Genomic DNA, 17,438 nt, shown 5'->3' on the forward strand with positions numbered 1-17,438 from the left:
GTCGCCCGTAACCAGAAAACTTATTTAAGCCATTTTTTGGTCGTCCGTAATGGCGAAAAGAATTCAACTTTTCCCTCGTCACCTATTCTATTATGATATTAACTGGGCCATAAAATATAATAAACTCTTCAATCGTTGTGTGCCCTTAAAAGGACCGATTGTTTGATTATCATAACTTCAGCTTGCAATAAACTTGCACTAACGAACTTAACGTAATTTTCTTTTCGGTAAATTGGAATACCGATAACCGCAAAACAGGCACGGCTTGTTGCAACCAGCAGCTATGCGATCATGCGGTGTACGCCCTGAAGACACTGTACTGCTCACTTGTGAGGAGCATTCTTGAATACGCTGTGCAAGCCTGGACACCTTATCATGCAAGCCTGATCGCTCGCATCGAAAGGGTTCAACGCTGTTTCGTTCGATTCGGGCTTCGACGACTGCCCTGGAATGCAACAAGGAGATTGCCCAGACCAACGACTGGCAAACTTTTTTGTTCCAGCGCGTCGCTCTCGCCAACGTTTGTTATTCCTAACAGAAAACAGTATTTGGTCTGAACCATCCGCTGGAGAAGTGTTTTAGTCTGCTGAATAATTTAGATGCGTTTGATTTTCATGTTAGTAGACACCGTGTTAAAAGTAGTGAAAGACAATTAATTTAGATATATGTTTCAGTCTATACAGTATTCACTGTAGACGCAGTAAATAAATTATAATAATGCAACTCATAGAATTGTTTCATGACGCCTCCGATCATACTATCGAAAAAATTAGTCAAATTCAGCGTTTAACCCTCTCTGTCCCATGGTAGCACAGGTGCTCCATGACTTCCGATACTAAAATCGACCGATAAAATTTTTAAGGCATTCAAATATGGATATTTTGATTTTGCAACGTAGTAAAAATATTGTTTTACAAGGTGTATAGTTGCTTTTGACGAATTGTTAATTAATAGCTTTTTTACATGATCAAAAACTGTAAACCACCAAAACACCCCTGGGACAGAAAGTCGATTTTAACCATCAGCTTTATCACTAGCCGTTTGATGCAATATCCATTCTAATGTTCATTTTTGTGTGAAATTTCCAATCATTCTTCATCATAAGTAAAAATTTGTATACTTTGCGTTTCGGGCAGGGGGTCTAAAGTCATTATATCTAAGAGAGTTTTAGAAGTTTTTTTTTTGTATTGCGGGATGAGCACAATGATAAATCGTACCCCAGTGTAATCTAGCCCGAAAAGATTCTCAACGTAATCGGGAATCGAGCCCGATTCTACTAGGTATGGATCATCCTAGGTGCTTGCCTGTAGTTTACACTTAGGCAGGATTTCTAGTGTCGACAAAACATGATTATTAAGGTTGCAAAAGCATCGTTACGTTGTTTGGCTGTTTGAACCTAGGACAGGACGTGCCAAGTGTCAACCGCGGCGTTGACCCAAAATTGACCCAATTTCTGATTTGCTGAAAGTAACGAGCAACCGTTGACTGGAAAATATAACGCGGTATCGCTTTCAGTGTTGCTGAAACTCATTAGTGGGAATACGCCAATAAGTTATTATTTCCGAATTTTAATTTCTTTTGTTTTCTGTAGTTTTATGCTTGGTTTTATATTAGTTTTGTTTGTACACGAATTTTAATATTCAAAATAAAATGCAAAACATGATTTTGGTCGCATTAACTGTGGCGTATTCGGGAGCTGATTTTCGGCAAACGAAGTTATTTTTAAAACAATATGTACAGGCAACAGTGGTGCAGAGTGTACAAAGAATATTCAATCGGGATGGCGGTCATAATGAAAAGAAGAGTAAGAAGCCAGATGGCACGTCCTGTCCCAAAGTAAATTGATATATACCAGGTATATGACAATGCGAGCTGTCATATACACTTTGCACTAACACATCTACACTAATTCTGAGATTTCGAGCATTTTGTATGGAAAATTAGTTAATTTTTAAAAAAAATCGCTGGATACGCAAGATTTGTCTATTTTTTTCTCACAGTTTTTATGTTTATGCTTAGAACACTATTGCTAGTATGTATTTTCATGAATATAATGAAGTGCAACATTCCAAATTGCAAGCGGAAATTTTTTCGTCAAAACGGTATCAAGATGTCTCAAAGAAATGTCGTTATATCGCTTTCCTACAAGTAGTAAAACAAAAAAGATTTTTTTTAAAATGCTCGCACATGATTGTTCAATAAGCAGCATGAGCAACATTGTTATCCGCCCGCGATATTTTTCGTCTGATTTCTGGTAAGCTTTTAAAGTGTTAATTATCTTCTAAGACCGTTTTGTAGCAATCTAAGATTACTTTTTATGGTTTTCTACGTAGTGTTGAGACGGGTAAATTTATGATAAAAAGGTATCATCTTGGAACAGTGACTTCAACTAAAGGATTTTCAAGCAGTAGCACAAGCATCTATTCGAATAAAACTATTTGTTAAAAGAAGACATCAAAGGCAGATATTCAAGAGCATCATGCAAGCAAAATGTTGGATGGAACGTGTTTTAATTTAAGCAACCGTATACCGTATTGATCGTGAAGTATTAGAAACATTAATTCATTTTTCAATTGCACATCGAAATAGTTAGTCACCCATGTTCTCAAATTTTTTACGCATAATAAAGAAGGCTACAAGTGCAAATGACTTTGAAATATATTCCTTACATTTCATTGTAAATGTTCAAATATTTCTCTGGAATAATATAGCTGCATTCATTAATTACAATTAATTTAGTTTTAATTTTCATGCAAGTTCCACCATATTTCAGAACTATTTCTTCTTCTTTCTACACACACTAATGCAACCCTCGATGGTCACATACCTGGTATATATCAATTTACTTTGGTCCTGTCCTAGGTTTGAACAATCAACTCCATGTCATGTAACATAGAAATAATATTAGGAATTGACGAACAAGAAAAATTAGTAAAATTAATATATGTCAATGTGAAAACAGAAAATAGTTTTTTTTTAATTTTCTTTCTCAAGAACTTTCGTGGTTATGGAAATTAGTTTCCCTATAATATTATGCCTCTAAACTTGTTAATATTTTCATGATTTGTTTTATTTTATGGTGGAGCTTGCGATGGTCAAGGCTTACAACCTTTAAAGTAATCAATGTTCGAAAAGATCGGAAGTAACTTGGGCCTCCAGTTTCTGCCGAATTTCCAGTTATTTGGCATTAAAATATATATTAGGAATTACAGAACCAGGTTGGAATTAAATTTTCTGCAGATGATTGTTTAGAGGTTATAAAATGTTTATACAGGCTTTTCGTTAAAAACGAAGTTGGTCCTTCTAATCGTCACCCTAACGAACAGATTCTTGGAGTGCAGGTAGAAAAAGGATACGGCACAAGCATGCGCAATACAGCGTTGAAAAGTGGCAGGTGACAAATACAGTCTGTTTTGCCGGAAAGCAACACTTACTGTCGTAAAAATAATTTCTTTTAGTTCTGCTAAAATGTTGAACAGAAGTCTGTTGTATGTGATATTTTTGCTGCCCTTAGCGCTTTCCGACAACGGAAAGGTGGTCTTTCAATTTCCCGAGTACGACTACAAGGAAACGAGCAAGAACGTAAGGAGTGAAAAACAAATTTCCCGTAACCGGAACAAAAAACCTGGGTTGAAATATTTCAGGAGCTTGCTTTCCGGGAATTCGAATCTGCCTGCGACCAGAGCGCACGGTGTTCCAGCTTCGCGGACGGTATCCAGAAGACGCGCTGCGTGCGGGAATGCGTTTCACCGTCGTGCTATCAGGAAATTTATAAGTTCGATGAGGTGTGAGAGTTCCGTTGATTGGTGTTTAAATTGGTATTGATTTTTGATTTCCAATTCCAGCTGGAGGAAGGTGAAATTGACGTTCGACTGAACTCGTTTAGAGCCTGTTTTATGTTACGATTAAGTAGGAATCGTGGTTAAGTGTTTTTTGTTACTAGAGTTTCGGATGTAAATTATCGTTTGTGTTTTGTTTTTCTTCACGAAAAGAAAGTTTTTTTTGGTGTTGCTTCAAGAACAAAAGCACGAAATATGACCAAAACAAAAATTAGAAAACACTGCTTTGCAAGCGGCTTAACCTCCTAACAGCTCAGATTGTAGGTACGTTCAAACTCCCCTTCGGGGATGTTTGGGGTGTGAAAATGGAATTGAAAAATAAATACTTGCTTGCTACTGCCGCCTAGGACCGGACTGGACCCTCTTACAACTGTAAAATTTGGTATCATTTCATAAGGAATAATAATGGCACTTCGGAAGTTAGTTGCTGTTCTCCAACGAGTGGTGACCTATTTGTTTTTCAGATTTTCAAAAAACTGAATACTGCTACGGAGATGGCCAGGTTCGAAAACGGGACTGCTGGGTCGTTCGGGGCTGGCGTGGCCACCGTGCACCTTGTGATCATCAGTAGCATTTGTTCTAAAAGAAAATGGAAATATGTTAGTTAGTGGCTGACAGTGCAGTGGTTGAAATTGTCATTGAAAACAATGCCCGCTGAACGCTCACTTCAACTCCTCTCGAATCTGCTTGGACAAACTGCGAGCAGTGATGCTGTGCCCCGGAGCCATCGGGATGAAATTTGGTTGATTGTAGACTTCTATGTTTAGTCGACGAATTTCGCGGATCTCTTCGGCCGCATTGATACTGCCGGTGCTTTGATACATGCGTCGGCTGTTGTCCACACCGTTTTGCGGCGATTCCGACTGACTTTCCTCGTTAATTGCCGACGATGATTGACGAATGAAATCCTGAATGGTTAAAAGAGGTTTGTTAACCCAAAAAAAAGCTACAGAATGATAGGAAAAACATTTAACAACAGGCCTAACAAGCAGAAATGAAATGGCGGGGATTTCTCAGTCCGTGTTTCAAGCGTTTAGTGACAACAACGAGGGTTTTTCGTAATGCTGTGTAGATTGTAATGTGCTCCGTGCTTCGTTCGTAGTTTGGTGAAGATTGCTGGATCATTATGTTAGTCTTATCGTGTTCGAATATAGGGTGAATTGGATTCAATACATTTATCTAATTGCATAATTGAAGCAGAAATCAAAAGGAGAAAAATTACCTTCCGTAGCTTGACCTACAGTTTATTTTATTGTTTGTCGAAAATTCATGGTTTTGAAAATACATATAGCGTTGCGGGCGTGAAAAAAATTAAAATAGGCTATTATCAAAAAACATAATTTAAGAAAGCCTCACACTCACGCACACGTACACAGATAAATTGAAATCGGAATCATTTGAAAAACAAAAGAAAAAGTAACAAATTGCTGTGCATGCATTTATGTTTATCTTCTACGATGCCAAAATCTAAACGCACATTTATTCACTCGCACAACACGAAAACTGCTGCGAATTACCCTTCTACAAACTTTTGCTGGCGGTAATTGGAAACAGTTTTTCTTCCCGAGTGTGTAATGCTAAAACACGGTACAAATGAGTGCTTGCTAACTTACCCGTGGCCTTAGGATTGGTTTTGGTACCTCTGAAACTGCTGGTTTGATGTAGCACTTGGCAAGTTCCTTAACCGAGGGCAGAACTTCCATCACCTCCTTCTCGATGGTAAACTCGTGGGATGCCATGCTGCGCGAGGCCGGAAAATCAATGTGCAGCGTGGAGTGGTATTGGTTGGAATGCTGAAACAAATGGGTCAAGTCACTTCCTAAATCAAATTTGATGTTTGAGAAAAAACCACACCTGATTGGATAGGTCACTGAAATCCGTTACTGATTTGGACAGAGGAGAGGTACTCGTTAGATTGCTACCGCCGGGTGTGAATGCTTTCTTCGGTGAGAAAAACCGGATGGTTTCCGGCGAAAGTTGTTTCATTTTCACGTAGCGTGGTTTAATGAGGTGACTCCGATCGATGGAAGGGCTCGGAGAACGTTGATCCCGCACGGTTTCAATGCCCTCAGTCTGAAGGTGACCACTGATTTGTGGAATAATCTCAAGAATTTCCTCGGAGACCACCTCATTGTCGACCACCACCTGTTGGCCATTGCTGCTAGCAGCAGACGTCTTCGTGTGACCGGGAATTAGTTTCGTTTCTCCGGTGCCAATCTCGTAGATTCGAGTGATGTCCGAATCTTCACTGTAGGTAAGACTCTCGTCAGCTCGCGAGTTCGTACTTATCTCCGAGAAGGATTCCAGCGACTGAGGGGTGATGGGTTCCTCTGCAGCTGCAGCGTTTTGACCTTTCTTCGAAAGAGTGTCCTCCAGCACATCATCAGTGAGGAAAATGTCCTCGATCCGTTTGACAGGTGTCACTTGTTCGTAGCTACCGAGGGGAGTGAAGTCGCTGGAAGTCACACCAGACCCGGATGCAATTCGGTCACTTACTCGTTGATCCTGTGTTTGCGAGAGGAAAAGAGACTGACAGAATATTGGAAATGTTATTTGATGGAAAATTTTGATTGTGTGTTTGGTTAGTATGTTTCGATTAGTCATTGGAATTATTTGAGAATAACAAAATTTATTATTATATCGATATTCAGGATAGAATTTTTGAGAATATGAGGACTTCCTCTCTGTAATTTGAAAATCAAATTTGTGTCTGTTTAACATCTAAATTACTGAGAAGGAAGGAAGTATTCTATGACATTCAAGTTTGAAATGCTAATTTTGGTACTTATTCTAATGAAGTCGTAATCGGACTATAAATTAGACGTGAAAGTGGACTAGAAATAATAGTTGAAATTTGACTTGAAACAGGCTTTGAAATAGGATTTTAAATTAGACTTGTATTTGGACTAATTTGAGTTTGAAGCTTTACTTCATATTGAAATGGAAATTCACCAAATAATTTAGAATTATTTGAACTGGAAATTTTACCTAAAATTAGACAAGGAGCCAAACTTAACACAGAATTTGAAACTTTTATTCTAAATTGTTGTTGAATTAGACTTGGAAATGAATTGGAAATTAAAGGTGAAATCTAACTTGAAATTGGATTTTAGGTTGAACTTGAAGTTGAACTTAAAATTGGAGCTCTTAAATTGGACTTAAGATTTGACTCGGAATTGCATTTGAAATGAAATTTGCTTCAAAGTGGACATGGATACGAAATTGGACACCAAGGTTTACTTGAAGCTTGAGCATTTTTCGTCTTATTCTTTCACACATTTTATCTCTTTCCTATTCCGGTTTTTTCAGTCCCGTTTTTCCACGTTTTGTTTCGCTTTCTCCTCTTCTGTGTCATTTTTGATGTAGGACTACGTCTTTCAGGAAGGTAGCTGGTATAGGGGGTAATTCCAAAAAATCTTTCTCGAAAAGTGGTCAGGTTTGAACGCTAATAGCTTAATTGTTTCTCGAACGATTTTCAATATTCTTACACCAATCGATTGGAAAATCTTCTAAGAATTGACCCAAATGAAGAAAAGTATGGATTCTTGATGTTGAACTATTGAAAAATTGAAAATAATGAACCTATGTTTTACCAGAATTTTCGCTTCGTGATTGGTTGTTGGAAATGACGTCATCAAAGTGGAAATGCGTTTTCACGCATCGGCTTATAATTCAGTCAATTTTCAATAGATTTCCAAGATATTTACACCAATTGATCGGAAAATCGATTTGAAAAACATTGAAAATATAGAAAACTATTAATTTTTAATGCGCGTAATTGAAAAATTGAATTATTTTCATATTTTTGCCTTTCCACGTCAGTGCTTCCCTAGTACGGATGACAGAAATATATACGATATGAACTACTGGTTAAGCTTCCTTTTGATTGTATTTAATTTAAGCGCTATAAAATCTGATCGAAAATAGTTGAGCTTCAGCTGTTGCTGCTTCCCAGGATAAGGCAACGAAGACATCCAAATTCACCAAGCGAGACGCCAACAAACCGAAGAATCCATCGAGTCATCCGCCAGTGAACGATATGGTTTTGGCTGCTATGCCTTTTACTGCGCATCGTCATTCGGACAGCGGCTTTCGTTGGCGACACATCGGCAAGCAGCTAGCTTGCGACACATCGGGCAGGCAGCTTTCGAGTCACATCAGTGGCATAATTTTATAGATTGTATTTAAAACATTGTTTGCCTTACGGTGCACATTATCGTAAGTTGGTCGTGTTCATCGGCTGCTGAGGAAAGGAAAGTATGCTGAGCATGTTGGAGCTGGAGCACTCGTCTCGCTGCCGTGATGGAATATCTGGCTGCTGAAGTTCGGGAATTGGCAGGAAATGTGCTGCTCGCGACAACAAAACGACCAGATTTATGCCACGTCACTTGCAGTTGGCCACCTGGACTGGTATTTCATCGTGACTCACGATCATACACGAACGGCTTCGTCGATCGCATAGCTGCTGAGGCTTTCCGGCTGGTCCGCATTAGTTAGGTGCATTAGTGCAAGTTAATTGCAAGCTAGAGTTATGATAATCAAACAATCGGTCCTTTTAAAGCTCACACAGCGATTTATGAGTTTATTATATTTTCTTGCTCATTTAATACCATAATAACACAGGCAACGAGGAAAAAGTTCAACTTTTCGCCGTTGCGGACGACATTTTCTGCCACTTCCAAAACGTCTGCAGCTTGTAAATGCTTTATCAGTGTTCTTCTTTTGGAACTGCAGGAAAGTTTTGCGCAAATTTTTCAGCTTTTTGAAATCTCGCGCGTACCGTCTACCGATTACCAGAGGAGAAGCACTATTCAACGTTGAAACAGATCATGAAAATTTATTTACTGTTTGGTTTAGTGTGACTTCGATTCGTTTTATAAAATAGATTCAATCAATTCATGGATCAGATTTTTTTTGCTTTCATTTTCCTTCTGTTTTTAGTCTATATTTCTCGTTTTCCTTTTTTCCGTCTCATGTTGTCTGCTTCGATGTTTCGTTTTTCTTTGTTTCCTGTCCCATTTTTTTTATTTCAAGTGCTGTTTTTCATTCGTTTTTTATTTTTTTCCGTTTTTCGTCTTTTCCACTCTTTGGTGCCCCGTTTTTCCGTCTTTTCTGTTATGTTAATTCATTTTTGACTCGTTTGTCCCTTTTCTCTCCGGTTTTACTTTTATTTTCCGGTTCGTTTTTTCTCATTCTTTCATTCTTTTTTCCTATTTTTCTTTTCTTCTTTTCCTATTTCATTTTCCCCTCTTTTGTCCCATCTTTCTTCTTTTATATACCATTTTTTCCCGTTTTCTTTATTTCATCTATCCCTTTGCTTTCTCGCAATTCTTTTTTTTGTTTTTCTGTTCGCTCTTTCTTTTCTCGTCTCGTTTTTCCTTTTTTGCCCACTGTTTCCTTTTTTTCGTTGCTGTTCCGTTTTTCACCAGTTTCCAGCGTCCAGATTTTCCTCTGTTCCATTTTTCGTCGTTTTTCTTCCGTTTTTCCTTGGTTTCAGGTTAGTTTTTCTGCTTTGCCTGTCTCGTTATTTTTTATTTTCTGCTTTGTTTCTACTTTTTCCTTTTCTATCTTTTATCTTCCGTTTTATTTTTTGTTTGTTTGATTTACAGTCACTTTAACCAGCTTGGGCCATTCGTGACTTCTGCGGGATTGTGATTTGAATCCAGGTCCTCGGTGTGAGAGGCGTGAATGCTCACCACTACGCCGGGACTGACCCTTATATTTTTCTCCTTCTATTTTCCAGTATTTTCTCTTCTTCTATCCATTTTTTGCTCCTTCTTTGTCAAGTTTTTCCCGATTTTTGTTGTGATTTTTCTCTCTTTTAACTCAATTTTTTCCCTTCTAGTCTCCTAGGTTTTTTGTTTCATTTTCCCTTTGAGCTCTGCCCCGGATTGTACAAAGATAGCTTCTGATTGTGATGGCAGAAGTAAAAATAATCTCACTGCTTACTCGTGCTTATAGGCCCAGCACCAGTGAAATCAAGCTTCAAACTATTTTCAAAACAATATCACCACTCCAACGACAAATTCTCATCTAGGCGGAGGGGATTCTGCACCGATCCTGATTTGCAGCTCGTCAAGTCCGCCGTCCATACGACTTCTGCTAGGCCGAAGGCCGAGAACTGGCCTACGTGGAACTTTGCGGTCCAGATGTTCTTGGAACTAGAAGATCTTCTTTGGGAAGCAGTCAAGCCGAAGCTGTATGAAAACGGAACTCCAGCGGCCCTTGAACGCTTTGAAGGAGCAGATAGCTAAAGCGAATGTTGTGTGTGTTGCGAAACCCTCACTCGTGTAGTTTAATTTTCTGACACACGCGTACTCGTTCTAACTAACACGCTGGCATTAGCATCTCTTTCGGGCTTTCGTTTTTATTCATTCATGTACTGCGATTTTCTCGAGTGTGTATTTAGTTAACAGCCATGGTCGTCGTTCTCGTCCGGCATTGCAACCCGAGCTGCTGATACCTCCCGAGGGCTCGCACTCCCACCTGTAGTAGATTCGACAGCGAAGAACAAGAAAAAAAAAAGAAAAAGTAATGCAAAATCGGTATCCCAGTGCACCCCTAATCCTCAAGGGCAGCTATTTGCTCACGAGTGGGCTATGCAGAAAGACACTATGAAGCTGTGCGTTCGCGATTGTGTAGGCAGTAAAATGTCTGCACACAGCAACTGCGGCCGTTTGTCTTACGCTTGCGTACGTGGCGTAAGCATTGAACGCTATGCTTCTCATACTCGCTCGCGTGAGAGTAGGCATCGTTACCTTCTGGCTCGATTTAGCGTTCGAGGACTCCGGTTTGATCGGAAAGGTCGGCCTGTTGAGAAAACTGATAACGCCTTCAACTTGTTCTTTTTAGGTAAACTCCTGCAACGTTTTTTCTTTCGTTTTTCATTTTTCATGCCGTTTTTATTCCTTTTTTTCTCGCGTTTTCCTCTTTTTCTATCCATTTACTACCTTGGGAAATATTTAAGCTCAAAAAGTACTATTTTTCACCAAAAAAGCTCAAAATCTCCGAAACTTTATAAAATAACATATAATTATGTTCTACAGAAACGTTGATTTTATCAAGATAAACAGCTTTCTAGAACACTGTGAACACGTAAAAATTAACCAGAATAAGTCAGGGTTTACCTGACCATCAAATGGAATACCATTGAACTGGCGTTGGACCTAGACCCTCTGCTTGGCGACTTTATGTTGAGCTAGGCTCGTATGCGCCAGGTTGGCCGAGGACCGGCCGACTTGCGTTTAAGGGATTCTGTAAACCTCCCGAGGAAGGCCCGGAACCACCTGTCATATCGGCAACGGCTGCGAAGGTTCGTACGGTTCCCCGCAAGAGGGATCTGGATCAACCACTCCGCCTGCAAATGACGGATCTCTGTAGTAGCTTGTCCGAACGAACCTGTTACTACCGTGAACCAGAGCGGAGGGTTCGAAGCTCCTAAAAGGGGGATGGTTGTAGTAGCTGTTATCCATGGTGTAAGAATTAATGAATAAATTCCTAAACCAAGGTGTCATGCGTCCTCGTGCCGAGGGATGAATGTTCGTGGAGGTTTAATAATTACCGAGCCGCAAACGGAGCCTGTGGAGTGTCACTAATTTGCCCTTGCTGCATTAAGCCGGTCACTGATGCACTGGACCATCTCTTACCGTGCGACTCGTGGGATTTACATGGAGAATATTGATAAAAAACACGGGGTTCCGGCAGCCCTTTCTGTCGGAAAATAGTAGACATTCAATCCTGTTACTCGTCTATCCACAGAAAAGGAAAATTAAGAGTCTGCTTGCCTGTGGGTTTCCTACAAAGGAGACAGGAGTGCAACTCTGATTCTGTGGCAGGTAAAAGACAAAGAGAATCGGATCTGTCTAGCAGCCAGTGGAGAAAATCCAATCCCCAATCAACAGAAGAGCAGTCTATGCCCCCGAGAGTGAGTGGGACAAGGCGTGCGAAAGCAAACCACCCATCCCGTTCGAAACGAGCAAATAAATCCAAATTCTTTAACTGTTAGTACAAGCTTGGGTACCTGGTTCTTTCTTGTAAAGACCAGGAAACCTCGGACTGATTAAAGAAAGTTGCCCCTAGCTTACCACTATGGGAAGGAGCGTGACTCGTTGCTCTGGATGCTCCGCGTCCAGAAATTCTCCATACTTTCTTCCTACAAAGCGCGTCATTTGATGACGAGACTCAGAAGACTCATACAGAGTAAAAATAATAATCCCGTTGCTGACAGATGGCGAATTCTGCAGCGATTCAATCCGAATGGAATACATGTGCATTGGTCATTGAGACGTTTTTCTTGTATCGAAAGAAACAGCCTTAGGTGCGTTTTTCGATATTGAAGGGGCCTTTGACAACGCATCTTACTTATCAATGGCAAATGCAATGAAAAACAGACAATTTGAAAACTGTATAGTCGAATCGATCCACAATATGCTCACACATAGGCAAATCACGGAGCTCGGAGCTGGGAGGGCTGGCAAAAACGCATACTGCAACCAAAGGTTGCCCGCAAGGAGGGGCTCTGTCACCCCTGCTTTGGTCATCATTGGTAGTTGATGATCTTTTAAGAAGTGCTGAGGGTAAAATACTGGTTATGGGTAAAATACTAATCAAGATTAGGAAGGATTCCCAGTGATTGCTAGTCATACTATATCGTCTTTTCATTATTCACCAATTAAGCTTTAAAAGTACCAACAAAAATTGTAAACATTTTATGCTAATGCTGTTGTAGTTTTGTGTGAAAATCGGCTGGTTAGTATTATTAGAAGACAATTGTTTTTTTTTCGGGAAGAACTAAAAGTCAAATTTTGCATATGAATTTGGCATGTCGATTGGTATACTTGCTTGTAGTATTATGATACATGTAAGCTTGTGGGGAGTATTCACTAATCAACGACCGAAACAAATAAAAAGAAATGAGTTTAATCCGTCTATGTATGTAGGGTAGGTTCGTACCGCCACCTGGAATGTTCTACTCTACAGACTGACAACAACTACGGGGGTACGGAGGTCTTAGATTAAACATATATAGTAAATTGGCGTTATTGGCTTCGATTTGCGGTTGTAAAAAGCTTTGTAAAGATGGACTTACCGGCGGTTATCCAGTAATGTTAAATGTTTTGGTTGTAGGTACAGTGTGCATGTGTACTGTTTTTGTGACGAGAACACGCTGAGGTTTCTATGTAAAATTTGCTTTCATTCTTCACCAACTGTTCTTCTAATAACATCAGGCAATCAGTGATTTATGGGTGAATATTTATTAACTTTAAATGTGTTTATACCGTAATGCGAGTATAGAATAAATTTAACGTAAAATTATCGCTTGCACCTTTAGATTTGGCACGTTTAGGTTTCTTCTACCAGCAGGGACCCACATCTGCTGTTACCACCACCTTTTTACTACCATTTTTTTTTTTTGCTAATATTCGTTCCGATGGGGAAAACTATCCTTTCGGTTTCGTAAACTAGTGCTACGACGTAAGGTTCCCAGATCGGTGAAGATGGTTTCTACTACAGGAGCAGGGGAGGTCGGTAAGCTAAGCGGATCTGTCGAAATGCTTCGATTGGTTCGCGGAAGGGTTCGATCGTGTTCGACTGGGCTTTGGGAGGACACTGCCGAATTGGCACCTTCATCGAAGATAGGATTAAGAACGAAATGACGCGTGGAAGCATTTTTCGCCCGAAAACTGTCACGTTTGAAATTACTGTGAAGCATTTCCTGCTCGAATTGGGCAATTATGTTCGCTGGGATATCATTGTCACTGCTGTCCGCGATGGAAGAGCTTTTGGTGAAGTAGCCCAGATCGACGGAGGCGGGCCGCGGGGAGGAACGACGGTTTCGCGGGAGGCTTCGCGTGGACGACGACCGCAGTGCCGGTGGTGGCGGCAGCGTGAATAACGGTGAACTAGCTGTGGATGATCTTGGGCTGATTTCAGATAAACTATCACTGGTGTTGTTGTTGTTCTGGTTGTGGTTGTTGTTGAGAAACTTATCCATGATATAGGAACTGGATGAGGGATAAAAACTAGGGTGACTCACTTTCTCATCGTCGGTGCTGTGAGTTGGCGCTGGCGCCTGCGCCGGAGGCGGTGGCACATTCGTCGAATGTTTGCGCGATCCGGAGGCACGTTTGGCATCGTTTATGTAGTAATCTCGACCGTACCTGTGCGTGAGAGGGAAAATTAATATTATTTGACTGTTGGAAGTGGATAATATCATAAATTACCTAGTGTATGGAGTTGGATTGCCACCAACCACGGATTGCAACGAGCGATTTGTTTCCGCACAGCTTGCTTTGCTCTCTTCGGACTCTTCGATTTCAAGTGCAGCATCAGCAGCAGGTTGGCTGTCTAAAGTGACAGCTGAAAGATCTTTGCCTGCCAGTCGATCGAAGTCGGCGAAGCTAGAACGTTGATGTGAATCGGACAGCCTCTTCTGCAGGATGTCCGGTGAGTACGGATTGTTGGCAATCGGTGAAGCGTTTTGCCATTTTAGATGTTCTCGCTCTGCAATTGACCCTGGCAGAAGGATGTTCGATGCTAATTATTCAAATTAAATCAATGAATTTAGCAGACTTACCGGGTATTAAACCTTCATCGTTGCGACCGTCGTCGATGGGTTCGTGGCTGTTGGAATCGTGTCCATTGTTTAGCTCAGGGGCTGGTGCTGAAAGTTTTGGGTATTCTGGTAAATCGTGATCGGCTATTTCAAGAGAGGTTTCCGATACGAAACTTTGGGGTTGATCATGCAGGTCACTCGCAGTGTTGTTGTTAGTATCGGCTGAGGGAAGATTAGTGGTGGTGGTGTTGCTGTTAATCAAAACACAAACCGTTGGCATGGAGAAGGAAAGCGATGACAGTTCCGAATCGCTCGGATTGAACGACGGAGCGGAGATGTCGTCTATCTGCTGTTCCGACGAGAACGATAGAGGCTCGTGTTCCCGGGTATCGATGCTACTATCTCTGGACGGTATTTCCGACGGTTCGGCTTGACTCGCCGAGAAAGCGAGGTCGAGTGACTGATCAGGAGGGGTTTGATCGGCTAGAAGATCTTTTGGAAGCTCAGGTGCTTCCACTTGATACTCGGAAAGCTCGTCGTTGTTAAGTTGATCTGAAGGATTAGGTTCGGGTTGAAGTTCAGCGGCTTCAGCTTCAACAGGAGTTTCATGATTAGATTCTAACTCTTCTACGGTTGAAGTTATTTGTCTTTCATAGCTTTGCGATGAAATTGGTTCCGGAGTTGCCGTCAGTTCTACCAAAAGTGCTTCATTTACCGAGTGTTCTTCAACACTTGGACTAACATTCAATACATCACAAGCAGTGGCTTGTACTTCCGTGACAATACACTCAACATCCTCCCCTACGGGAAAGTTTTCCTCTACGTAGTCTATAGAGCGTAAGTTTTGATTGTATTCAGCGGTTTTCAGTTCGTATGCTTCGAGTGGCATTAGAAATTCTGTAGCTTCGATGGCTTCCTCTAGGCTGATTGGTTCGGTTAACTCTATGTTTTGCGGTGATTGATCTTGGGGATGAAGAATTCCTTTAAGTTCTTCGCAGTATTGCCGCATCTGCTGGGTTACAACGGAAATTGGAACCGGGCCGGTGGCTGGTTGTTCTGCAACCAAAGCGATGGGGTCGAATTCTTCGGGACTTGAAAGTCTATCGATGGATCCGGCTATCGCTTCCGTTGATGTGTCCGCTTCCGGACTGGACGATTCGGTTAAGTCAGGCACTGAAGCATGCAGCGTATTGTCTGTGTCTTGCGCGAATGACTCAGCTTCGACTTCTTTGGAATCTGTTGGAAGGTTATCCGCAGGGAATTCCACGCTTGCTTCGTCGAGAGAGGCCGATTCTTCTGAAAGCCAAAGAGAGAGCGATTCTTTACTTATTTCCGGATTGTTTGATTCGTCAAGTTGGATCTCGTGATCCGAACAGACACCGCTTTCAGCTGGTTCCTTGGGCACAATCGATTGCTCTACAGGATGTCCAATCCGTTCAGTCGAATAGGATGATTCTTCGGAAATTTCCTCGCTTTGTTGGTCGGCTGAAGTCTCTGCCTCTTCAGCTTGATTTTCAGTTGGTAAGTCTGGAGGAGAACCTTCCGGCTCATTTTGCTGCTCAACGTTCACGGTTGAACTTTCAGCAGTCACAAGTTTTTCGATTTTCAAGACTTCCGGAGAAGTCTCTGGCGTAACGATTACCTGAGAAGCAGGAAGTTGCTGCGAAGCATCATAAATTTGCTCAGTTAAGGAGAAGAATTGGTCTTGACTTTCCTGCTCAACTAAAATCGGTGGTTTAGTAGTTGAAAGTTTATCGGCTTCTAATAGCTCTTCCTTAAGTGCAGGAACTGTCTCCGTTGTGGAGGTTGATTCTGCCGAAATTTGCTCATTCTGTTGATTGCTCAAGGCTTCCAACAGGTTTGGAGAAGAATCAGATTCACACTCTTTCTCGGAAGAATGTTGCTGCGCAACCTCAACCAGCGGTTCTCTAGAGTATGGTTCTTCACAAAACTCTTGAGGTTTTTGATCATCTTCAACTTTCTCAATTTTTTGCTCAACAGATATCTGTGGTTCGCTTGTGATTTCTTTTTCGGCAGCTGGAAGACTGCTGACATCTATTAATTCTGGAGTAGAATCGGGCAGTCTTGATGGAGACGTTTTTTCTAACAATCCCTCATTTTGTTGTTCAACAAACATCTCCGTTTCAGTGGAGGCTGCTTGTTCGGCAACTGAAGGTTCCACGTTTTGATTTTCGACAACCGGGGAAGAATTGATTTCACCGATTTCTTTCGAAACTGAATCCGCAGCCAGTGGCGTTTCAGTTTCTAATAGTTTCGATGAAGAGTGTGAGTCACACCCTCCCTCAGAAGGAGAATGTTGCGGCGAAGTGACAAGCGTTGTCTCGGTTAAAGAGGGACCTTCTTGATCAACCAAGTCTTCTGGTTTTGTTTCCGATTGCGCTTCACCGGTGAGATGTTTTTCAATTCCTACCAATTCTGGAGACGCTTTCCTAGAACTGGTTGTTTGTTGTTCAGTGCAAGATTCTTCCGCTTTATTTGTCTCATTTGAGGCTTGCACTTCATTAGTCTGCGGTTTGTCAGTTGCTAACAATTCTGGAGATAATCTAGACGCAGAAGCTTTCTCCGAATTAAGATGTTGAATTGTTGCGAGAGCCGATTTGATTGCGGAAGAAGAGTCTTCTGTAACAGTTTGACTTCCTTTTTCATACAAAATCTCTTCTATTTCAGCAGTAAATGACTTCTCTTCTTCCAGCAATTCCGGCTGCGAATCAGATGCGGTAGAAAGACACTCTGAAAGTGGTTCATTTACCGCTTCTATTCCAGTTAGTGCCTTATTGGCTTCTAAGGGTTCAGAAAACTGGGACTCACACCCTCCCTCAGAAGGAGACTGTTGCAGCGAAGGGTCAATTATTGTTTCTAAGACTTCTGTTTTCTCTTCCATTTGCATTTCACCAATCAAAGGTTTTTCAGTTTCCACCAATTCTGGAGACTTCGCTTCTAAAGAAGCAGCTGTTTGTTCCCCTTCTGCCTTCGTTTCATCCGTGGTTTGTTTTTCATCAGCCTGTGATTTATCATTCTCTAAT

The 17,438-nt window shown here is 41.2% G+C and overlaps 2 protein-coding genes across 6 annotated transcripts in view; one reads left to right on the plus strand and one right to left on the minus strand.

Annotated features, from left to right (window-relative positions):
- The first annotated feature begins 3,033 nt into the window (after nucleotides 1-3,033).
- LOC128738770 (uncharacterized) lies at nucleotides 3,034-3,952 on the plus strand. Its single transcript, XM_053834129.1, has 4 exons — nucleotides 3,034-3,394; nucleotides 3,459-3,582; nucleotides 3,645-3,785; nucleotides 3,846-3,952. Exons 1-4 carry the CDS (start codon nucleotides 3,366-3,368, stop codon nucleotides 3,924-3,926), a joined length of 375 nt encoding a protein of 124 aa, XP_053690104.1. The 5' UTR covers nucleotides 3,034-3,365; the 3' UTR covers nucleotides 3,927-3,952.
- LOC128738769 (uncharacterized) overlaps nucleotides 3,888-17,438 on the minus strand; it is a 96,744-nt gene continuing 83,193 nt past the window's right edge. For 2 of the 5 annotated variants that reach the window (XM_053834123.1, XM_053834125.1), the window contains exons 13-19: nucleotides 14,416-14,502; nucleotides 14,063-14,354; nucleotides 13,876-13,999; nucleotides 5,694-6,368; nucleotides 5,453-5,632; nucleotides 4,506-4,747; nucleotides 3,888-4,418 (exon numbers count right to left, since the gene is read on the minus strand). In XM_053834123.1, coding sequence (XP_053690098.1) covers nucleotides 4,289-4,418; nucleotides 4,506-4,747; nucleotides 5,453-5,632; nucleotides 5,694-6,368; nucleotides 13,876-13,999; nucleotides 14,063-14,354; nucleotides 14,416-14,502 — 1,730 coding nt within the window. In that variant the 3' untranslated portion in view covers nucleotides 3,888-4,288. The remainder of the gene's footprint in view (nucleotides 4,419-4,505; nucleotides 4,748-5,452; nucleotides 5,633-5,693; nucleotides 6,369-13,875; nucleotides 14,000-14,062; nucleotides 14,355-14,415; nucleotides 14,503-17,438) is intronic. The other 3 variants (XM_053834126.1, XM_053834127.1, XM_053834128.1) reach the window with 3 other exon arrangements.

The sequence above is a fragment of the Sabethes cyaneus genome, chromosome 2, assembly GCF_943734655.1.
Source record: "Sabethes cyaneus chromosome 2, idSabCyanKW18_F2, whole genome shotgun sequence".
Classification (NCBI taxonomy): domain Eukaryota; kingdom Metazoa; phylum Arthropoda; class Insecta; order Diptera; family Culicidae; genus Sabethes; species Sabethes cyaneus.

Coding starts and splice junctions, on each gene's coding strand:
- LOC128738770 (XM_053834129.1), top strand. CDS start 3,366: ATGCGCAATACAGCGTTGAAAAGTGGCAG. Junction 3,583..3,644: donor ACAAGGAAACGAGCAAGAAC/GTAAGGAGTGAA, acceptor GAAATATTTCAG/GAGCTTGCTTTCCGGGAATT. Junction 3,786..3,845: donor AAATTTATAAGTTCGATGAG/GTGTGAGAGTTC, acceptor TTCCAATTCCAG/CTGGAGGAAGGTGAAATTGA.